We start from the raw sequence: 9,533 nt of genomic DNA on the forward strand, positions 1-9,533 counted from the left end.
TAAAGGAAGTGTTTATACAATTAGCAATATATTTTATATTTCAGAAATAGCATTGTATTTAAAAAATTGTCAATAATTAAAATCTCCCAATAGTCAAATGTATTGCAGTTTCATTACATGAGAAAAAACAAATAAATGGACATAACTCTTCACTATATATGGAAAGCGTCTTTGAGCACCTGTAAAAGCTCTAACAAATTAAATCTATTATTATTATTATTATAATAACACAATTACAAGTACAGTATGGCAAGGCAAGTTTATTTATATAGCACATTTCAGCACACGGCAATTCAAAGTGCTTTATAAAATAAAAGACATTTAAGAATAAATACAGCAGACACACATTATAAAATGGCATTTTAAAAAGCAAAGATAATAAAATAAACACAAACACAACTAGAAAACATGGTCACTAATTTATAACAGATATATAAAAAAGATGCGGTACGATCATTTAAAAAGAAATTCACCTTCATCATATTGCTTGCTATTGAGGCCATCTAATTGTGTTTGTGTTGCACTCAAAAATGGGACTCAAACATGAAAAGCACTTATGGTGCACCATGTAGAAAATAGGTAGTGATTTTGGACACAGCTTAAGTGTAGTCAATGGGCCTTCTCTCAGCAGACAATCTAACTTGTTATTGCAAAAAGAAAAGCTGATTTCCATTAAACTGTAGCAGCAGGGCATGTCAATTAACCAGCTTGGGATCGAGCCAACGTTTGGCCCCCTTTTATTTATCACACGTGTTGCTTTTCTGCAATGACTTGTATCAATATCTGCTGTGAAAATAGCCTTTATCTTGTTACAGCCAAAAAGGTCATTTGAGCAAGGTTACCCGAATAGAGCTCTTCAGAGGACTTGGCTGTGTAAGCAATGTGCTAGATTGACACATGCAGAACGGTCCAATTAGCTTTACACCACCCACAAATTACCCCTTTTTCATTCTTATTGGAACATGGAGATTAATTCAACCTGATGTTAATCAGTCAGAAAAAAACACCCTTGGTGAAGATGATTTTGAATCTTCTGTAATTGAGTTTTGGTAATGTATTTAAGTTGCAGAACAATGAGGCACAACTCTCACTTGTGGACACATAATTTGTTAATCAAGGCTATTTGATTTATCCCAGATATAATGGCATGCTGCATATGTTAGTACTACTATAAGTACACTTTTCCTAAAAAACACACACACTTGTGCACATATGATGTCCTACACAGGCTACATCACATGGAAATCTACAACATCTCTAAAACCGGTAATATCAACAAATCCTGAGGTCAACAACAAACTTCCTCTTGGTTTTTTTCAGATTTAACAGCCCTAGGTAAAATATGTAGACTATTGTGTAAGTGACACTGAGGAGACATGAATCCTAGCAGATGGCTAAAGCCAAAAAAGTAAAAACCCACCCAGACAGAAATGTATGGACAAAGGCTACCAATACAAAGTGTGCTATTATATTGTATCCTCTCCTTGTGAACATGTTTTAATTAAGTGGAGGGTGGACCTCACATCCGCTAGCAGTGCTTCTCAAAGTGTGTTCCGCGGACCACTGGTGGTCCGTGAGCGCCCCCTAGTGGTCCGTGAGTATATTGGTAAAATTTCACATTTGAAATAAATAAATACATTTAAGTTTTCCGCACTCTCGCGGGAATATCTCCGCAATGAAGCAAGGTTAAGTTTAACTTCCAATTGCATGATATAGCCCAGCGCAACACCTTCATCACACATGTTGCCACTTGTTTGTATCATTTTCAGGCGATTTGTAATCTGTTCTAGAAAAACGATGTGGTTTTTGATATTCGTAGAGTTAGGTGGTCCGCGAGTGTTTTTTTATTGGTTAAGTGCTCCTTGGTATGAAAAAGTTTGAGAAACACTGCTCTAGGGCAGCGGTTCTCAAACTGTGGTACGTGGTTGTCCGTGGAAAAAAGCTAAATAAAATCCACTTTTTATTATCAAGGATTTTCGGGGACCACCTCATATGTGACTTGCTCTATCGAAATCAGTCGCATTGACCCGAAGACACATTTGGAGTTGTATACACTGCTGGTAAGAGGAGATTCCAAGCTTTCTAATGATATCAGGCAGTGGGGTAGTGGTCGTTGGGCTCATCGGACATTTATGAGAGAAAATCTCTAATGTCTTTAAAATAATACATGTTTACTGCAAGTGAATGCACCACAAGACACGAGCCTTGTAACCCCACCCCCGGCCCTGGCGCGAGCGTGGAAATATGATTGGACGCGATTTCATTTGAACGGGACGGATGCCTGTTTTGTGAGTGCACTGCGCGCGTGCGCACTTGTGGCATTGTTTGGGATGACCTAATTAAAATAGCGTCCGCCGTCCTATTTGAGAAACATACACAACGCAGACACACACCGGTTACAAAAGTATCAGATATGCTTCAATTTACTTTTGATTGTCTTGTTAGAAATTCAAATCAATGTTTTATGGCATAATTTAGTTTAAAACATACCGTCAGCATAAAAGCTGTTTTATTCTGAAAGAACCAGAAGTTCTCGCAAAATCTTAATGCCAAGCTTTTATTCTGAAAATCCTCCATCTCCAGTTAGCATTTAGCATGTACCTAATATTCCTTTTCCTATAGAGGTGAATATAGAAGTGAAATGACACGGAGTGTTGCACACCAAAAACGACTGATTTTAACACTACATCTATAGACGTCGAGATATTATTATTGCTGAATATTAAATGAAGGTACAGTTTATTGTAATACGTTTTGTTTAAAGACGTGGGGAGCATATGACGACTTCCGGGGCTACCGTAAATTATAACTGCCGTAAAGTATTTCCAGTATTGATTACAGCCGTTAAAATGCAATAAATGAAAAGTCATGAAAGAGAATATGAGGAGAAAAGGCGTGTTTAGTTATGTATTGAGCGTACGATGTCTGAATCCTCTGTTATGCGCAACAACGGACATTGAAGATCGAAGGAGGGAGGACCCCCTACGTCACCACAGCCGCCACTGAAGAGGAGGAGCCAAATTAGATATAGTCAGGTGACAGAGCTTTGTGGAGTCTCTTCTGCACGGCCACGACTGCGAGAGGGAGCTGCAGCTTCCCTCTCTCTCTCTGAACCATCTTCTGCTTGTAACATTTCCGTGCCATTTTAATTAAAGTACCTGTGAGCCTCTCCGCTCACACAGTGTTCAAATAGGGACGGAAAGAGCAGGTTGGTTTATCACAGGCGTTTATTAGCTCCAAACAAAGTATACACCGGTCTCCAACATTGCCGGTGTGGGAACTGTGGGAGCAAACACAGTGGTGGTGGCATGAAGCACACCTCCACTCCGCGCCGTCCGTTAGATGAGCCTGGTCAGATTAATAAGAGAAGGAGTTCAAAACACCGGAATAAAAGTTATAACAATAATCTGATTTGAATGGTAAAAAACACCAATACAAGTTACAGAGTACTCTGGACTCCCAGTTCTACTGCTGTGTGATACAGATATCGGGACCAGCCAGTCAGAAACAGGGGGCATTTTGCATGAATAAACAACAGTATATATAGACATATTTGGGGCGGAGTTGTGTCGGCTCTTCCGTTCCATTGTACTCCTAAGCGAATCAGAGAGTCCGTGGGGAGGAGTTGGGTCGGTTGCTCACTCCCCTAGGTGTTCTTACTGGTTGGATTCACTTTGGGTCGGGCCCAATACAGCGAATCAGAGTTCTGGGAAAAAGTATTTTTCTTCTAAACAGAGCGTGAGAGCCTCGGAAGTAAACAAGGACAGAGTCACTTTTTATCTTGCACCTGAGTTCACTCCTTTACTTTCCCAAGGAATATTTCACACAAACTCTATTCTTTCCCAGACAATCAAACATTGTACACATATATATTGGTGCATTACTTCTGAACAGAGCGTGACAGCTTCGGAAGTAAACAAGGACAGAGTCAATCTTTATCTTCCACCTGACTTCACTCCTTTACTTTCCCAAGGAATATTTCACACAAACTATTCCTTCCCAGACAATCAAACATTGTACACAGATATATTGGTGCTTGAGATTATATTGGCCCCAGAAAGAACCTTGAAAATAATATGTGTGTGTGCTGGTGGGAGGAGGTGTATGTGTGTGTGTAGCAGGGTATCTGGGTCATTGAGTGTAAGTGAGAAGGTTATACAGTTGGGCAAAAAAGTATTTAGTCAGCCACCAATTGTGCACGTTCTCCCACTTAAAAAGATGAGAGGCCTGTAATTGTCCTCCTAGGTACACTTCAACTATGAGAGACAGAATGGGGGAAATAATCCAGGAAATCACATTGTAGTATTTTTAATGAATTAATTGGTAAATTCCTCGGTAAAATAAGTATTTGGTCACCTACAAACAAACAAGATTTCTGGCTCTCACAGACCTGTAACTTCTTCTTTAAGAGCCACTTGTTAACTGTATTAATGGCACTTGTTTGAACTCGTTATCAGTATAAAAGACACTTGTCCACAACCTCAAACAGTCACACTCCAAACTCCACTATGGCCAAGACCAAAGAGCTGTCAAAGGACACCAGAAACAAAATTGTAGACCTGCACCAGGCTGGGAAGACTAAATCTGCAATAGGTAAGCAGCTTGGTGTGAATAAATCAACTGTGGGAGTAATTATTAGAAAATGGAAGACATACAAGACCACTGATAATCTCCCTCGATCTGGGGCTCCACGCAAGATCTCACCCCGTGGGGTCAAAATGATCACAAGAACGGTGAGCAAAAATCCCAGAACCACACGGGGGGACCTAGTCAATGACCTGCAGAGAGCTGGGACCAAAGTAACAAAGGCTACCATCAGTAACACACTACGCCGCCAGGGACTCAAATCCTGCAGTGCCAGACGTGTCCCCCTGCTTAAGCCAGTACATGTCCAGGCCCGTCTGAAGTTTGCTAGAGAGCATTTAGATGATCCAGAAGAGGATTGAAAGAATGTCATATGGTCAGATGAAACCAAAATAGAACCTTTTGGTAAAAACTCAACTAGACGTGTTTGGAGGAGAAAGAATGCTGAGTTGCATCCAAAGAACACCATACCCATACCTCCCGTTCCTGTCTAAATCACTTGAACGCGCTGTCTTTAAACAACTCTCCTGTTATCTCAATCAGAACAACCTTCTGGATCCGCACCAGTCTGGTTTCAAGGCAGGTCACTCCACAGAAACTGCTCTCATTGCTGTCACGGAGGAACTGCACACTGCCAAAACTGCATCCCTCTCCTCTGTCATCATCCTGTTGGACCTGTCTGCTGCATTCGACACGGTGAATCATCAGATCCTCCTTCGCACTCTCCAAAAACTTGGAGTTTCAGGCTCTGCACTTTCCCTCCTCACCTCATACCTGAAAGACCGTACCTACAGGGTGACTTGGAGAGGGTCTGAGTCCGACCCTTGTCAATTAACTACGGGGGTCCCTCAGGGCTCTGTTCTTGGTCCCCTCCTCTTCTCCCTGTACATAAACTCGTTCGGATCAGTCATTAGCCCGCATGGTTTTTCTTACCACTGCTACGCTGACGACACCCAATTAATTCTGTCCTTTCCCCGCTCAGAGACCCAGGTCGTCGCACGCATCTCTGCTTGTCTAGCTGACATCTCTCAGTGGATGTCTGCTCACCACCTCAAGCTCAACCTTGACAAGACTGAGCTGCTCTTCCTCCCGGGAAAAGATTGTCCAACTCTTGACCTGACAATCAACATCGGCACCTCAGTTGTTTCCCCGACTCATACTGCAAGGAATCTGGGTGTGACCCTAGATAACAACCTGTCCTTCACTGCAAACATCGCTGCTACAACCCCTTGCTGCAGATACACGCTTTACAACATCAGGAAGATACGTCCCCAGCTGACTCAGAAAGCGACTCAGGTTCTGGTCCAGGCTCTCGTCATCTCACGCCTAGACTACTGCAACTCCCTCCTGGCTGGTCTACCTGCATGTGCCATCCGACCTCTGCAGCTCATCCAGAATGCAGCGGCTCGTCTGGTTTTCAACCTTCCTAAATTCTCCCACACCACTCCGCTCCTCCGCTCCCTTCACTGGCTTCCGGTAACTGCTAGAATCCACTTCAAGACACTGGTACTTGCTTACCATGCTGCGAATGGATCTGGCCCTTCCTACATCCAGGACATGGTTAAACCGTACACCCCAGCGCGTGCACTACGCTCTGCATCAGCCAAACGACTCGTTGCGCCCTCGCTGCGAGGGGGACCCAAGTTCCCATCGGCGAAAACACGTGGGTTTGCTGTCCTGGCTCCAAGATGGTGGAATGAGCTCCCCATTGACATCAGGACGGCAGATAGCTTGCACATCTTCCGGCGCAAACTGAAAACTCATCTCTTTCGACTCCACTTCGAGCGTTAGAACTATTAACGAAGCACTTTTATACTAATAAAGGACTGGCTTACCTAAAGCCAGTTGAGTAGCACTTGAAATGTTTGGCTCTATGAAACCTGATGTACTTATATGATTCTGTTTTCTTCAAGGTTGTGTCTTCCTGGTCGAATGTACTTATTGTAAGTTGCTTTGGATAAAAGCGTCAGCTAAATGCAATGTAATGTAATGTAATGTAATGTAATACCTACTGTGAAACATGGGGGTGGAAACATCATGCTTTGGGGCTGTTTTTCTGCAAAGGGACCAGGACGACTGATCCGTGTAAAGGAAAGAATGAATGGGGCCATGTATCGTGAGATTTTGAGTGACAACCTCCTTCCATCAGCAAGGGCATTGGAGATGAAACGTGGCTGGGTCTTTCAGCATGACAATGATCCCAAACACACCGCCCGGGCAACGAAGGAGTGGCTTCGTAAGAAGCATTTCAAGGTCCTGGAGTGGCCTAGCTAGTCTCCAGATCTCAACCCCATAGAAAATCTTTGGAGGGAGTTGAAAGTCTGTGTTGCCCAGCGACAGCCCCAAAACATCACTGCTCTAGAGGAGATCTGCATGGAGGAATGGGCCAAAATACCAGCAACAGTGTGTGAAAACCTTGTGAAGACTTACAGAAAACGTTTGACCTCTGTCATTGCCAACAAAGGGTATATAACAAAGTATTGAGATGAACTTTTGTTATTGACCAATACTTATTTTCCACCATAATTTGCAAATAAATTCTTTAAAAATCATACAATGTGATTTTCTGGATTTTTTTTTCTCATTTTATCTCTCATAGTTGAGGTATACCTAGGATGACAATTACAGGCCTCTCTCATCTTTTTAAGTGGGAGAACTTGCACAATTGGTGGCTGACTAAATACTTTTTTGTATATATAGGATTACTTTAAAACAGTCCCAAATAATACATGTTCACTTCAATACAGTTTAAAATAATACATGTTTACTTTAATACAGTTTAGAACAAACAAATTAACTTTAATCTTTAGAACCTTCACAGGTCCTTTGGCGAACTTCCAGGATCCCGCCTATGCAAAACAGCCCAGAACCAGGTTACGACATGCTTTTATTCCGGCACTGATTACCTGATTCCGATCAGCTGTCTGGCCTCCGGCCGAGCCACTCCCTTCACTCCAGCAGCCGGCGCCCTAACCACAACCCACTGCCACATACCTCCACCCGCCCGACTCAGGCCGGGATCCCGCCGGCCGCAAGCTGACTCTTCCCCCCCCCCCCCCACCTCGGCTGAGCGAGAGAGGAAATCAGCCACGACCATCCGGTTACCCGGCCTGTGGATCACCTTGAAGTTGAAAGGCTGTAACGCCAGATTCCACCGAGTGATCCGAGCGTTGGCATCCTTCATGCGGTGGAGCCACTGGAGCGGGGCATGGTCCGACCAGAGGGTGAAAGGGCGCCCCAGGAGGTAGTACCGCAGGGCGCCGACCGCCCACCGTATGGCGAGGCACTCCTTTTCCACCGTACTGTAGTTCACCTCCCTCTGGGCGAGCTTACGGCTAATGTACAGTACGGGGCGGTCAACCCCCTCTACTTGCTGGGACAAAACGGCCCCCACCCCACTGTTCGAGGCGTCGGTCTGCAACACAAAAGGGAGAGAGAAGTCAGGAGAATACAGAAGCGGCTTACCACAGAGGGCTTTTTTAACCCTCTCAAACGCCAGCTGACACCGCTCCGTCCACTGGACTGGATCTGAAGCACCCTTTCGGGTCAGGTCGGTCAGGGGACTGGTCAGCTCCGAAAAGGACGGGATGAACCGCCTGTAGTAGCCGGCCAGCCCCATGAACATCCTGACCTCTTTTTTCGTCTTGGGCGCCAGACAGGCTGAAATGGCGTTTGTTTTCTCTACCTGTGGCCGCACCTGCCCGCCACCCAAGTGGTACCCAAGATAACGTACCTCCCTCCGTCCAACCGCACACTTCTTCGGGTTGGCCGTGAGCCCCGCCTGCCTCAGGGACTCGAGCACTGCCCCCACCTGCTGCACATGCTGCTCCCATGTCTCACTGTGAATGATGACATCATCCAAGTAAGCAGCAGCATGTGCAGAGTGGGGACGCAGCACCCGGTCCATGAGCCGCTGGAAGGTGGCTGGAGCTCCGAACAACCCGAAAGGAAGTGTGATGAATTGGTATAAACCATACAGAGTGGAGAAGGCCGTTTTTTCCTTAGACTCTGGAGAAAGGGGAATCTGCCAATAGCCCTTGGTTAAATCCAGCGTCGTGTAAAAGCGAGCAGTGCCTAGCCGATCCAGGAGTTTGTCGACCCAGGGCATTGGATAAGCATCGAATTTGGACACCTCGTTCACCCTGCGGTAGTCCACACAGAACCGGATTGACCCGTCGGACTTACGTACCAGCACGACGGGGCAACACCAGTCACTGGTGGACTCTTCTATCACTCCCATTTATAGCATAGCCTGAAGCTCCGCCTGAACAATTTTCCTCTTGTGTTCAGGCAGCCGATAGGGCCGTGAACGAATGGCCACGCCCGGGGGCGTTTCTATGCGGTGGTGTATGAGAGAGGTGCGCCCTGGCAGCGGAGAGAACACGTCGGCAAACTGCCTTTGCAACGAAGCAACGTCTGCTCTCTGGCCTGGTGAGAGATTGTCGCCACAACAGACCGGGGATAATTTGTTGCTTTTAATGACCTCTGGTCCCAACTCATCTCTCTCAATCACCGTGGTGGCCAGAGAAACAGACGCCACCTCCCTCCATGCTTTCAGGAGGTTAAGGTGGTAAATCTGTGTTGCTCCCCCCCTGTCAGAACGCACCACCTCATAATCTACGTCCCCCACTCGTCGTGTGACCACGAAGGGTCCTTGCCACTTCGCGAGTAGTTTAGAGCTAGAGGATGGGAGTAATACAATCACTTTCTCTCCCGGTGAAAATTGTCTCAGTTTCGACCCTCTGTTGTACAGGCGCTGCTGACGTTCCTGAGCCTGGAGCAAATTCTCCCGTGATATCTGCCCCAGTGAGTGGAGTTTTGCTCGCAGGTCCATAACGTACTGTATTTCGTTTTTACTGGTGCTTGGACCCTCCTCCCAGTTTTCCTTAACTAGGTCCAAAACACCCCGGGGCTTCCTACCAAATAACAGCTCAAAGGGAGAAAATCCC

The 9,533-nt window shown here is 45.4% G+C and overlaps 1 protein-coding gene across 1 annotated transcript; it reads left to right on the top strand.

Moving 5' to 3' along the window:
- Positions 1-5,262: 5,262 nt before the first annotated feature.
- On the top strand, positions 5,263-6,351 carry LOC117561185 (the record flags this gene model as incomplete). The annotated part of the gene is made up of 2 exons (XM_034238488.1): positions 5,263-5,379; positions 5,575-6,351. Coding segments are annotated over 2 exons (894 nt in total), but the record flags the coding sequence as incomplete, so codon positions are not given.
- Positions 6,352-9,533: the final 3,182 nt, after the last annotated feature.

This window comes from Gymnodraco acuticeps, unplaced genomic scaffold (assembly GCF_902827175.1).
Source record: "Gymnodraco acuticeps unplaced genomic scaffold, fGymAcu1.1, whole genome shotgun sequence".
Lineage (NCBI taxonomy): Eukaryota > Metazoa > Chordata > Actinopteri > Perciformes > Bathydraconidae > Gymnodraco > Gymnodraco acuticeps.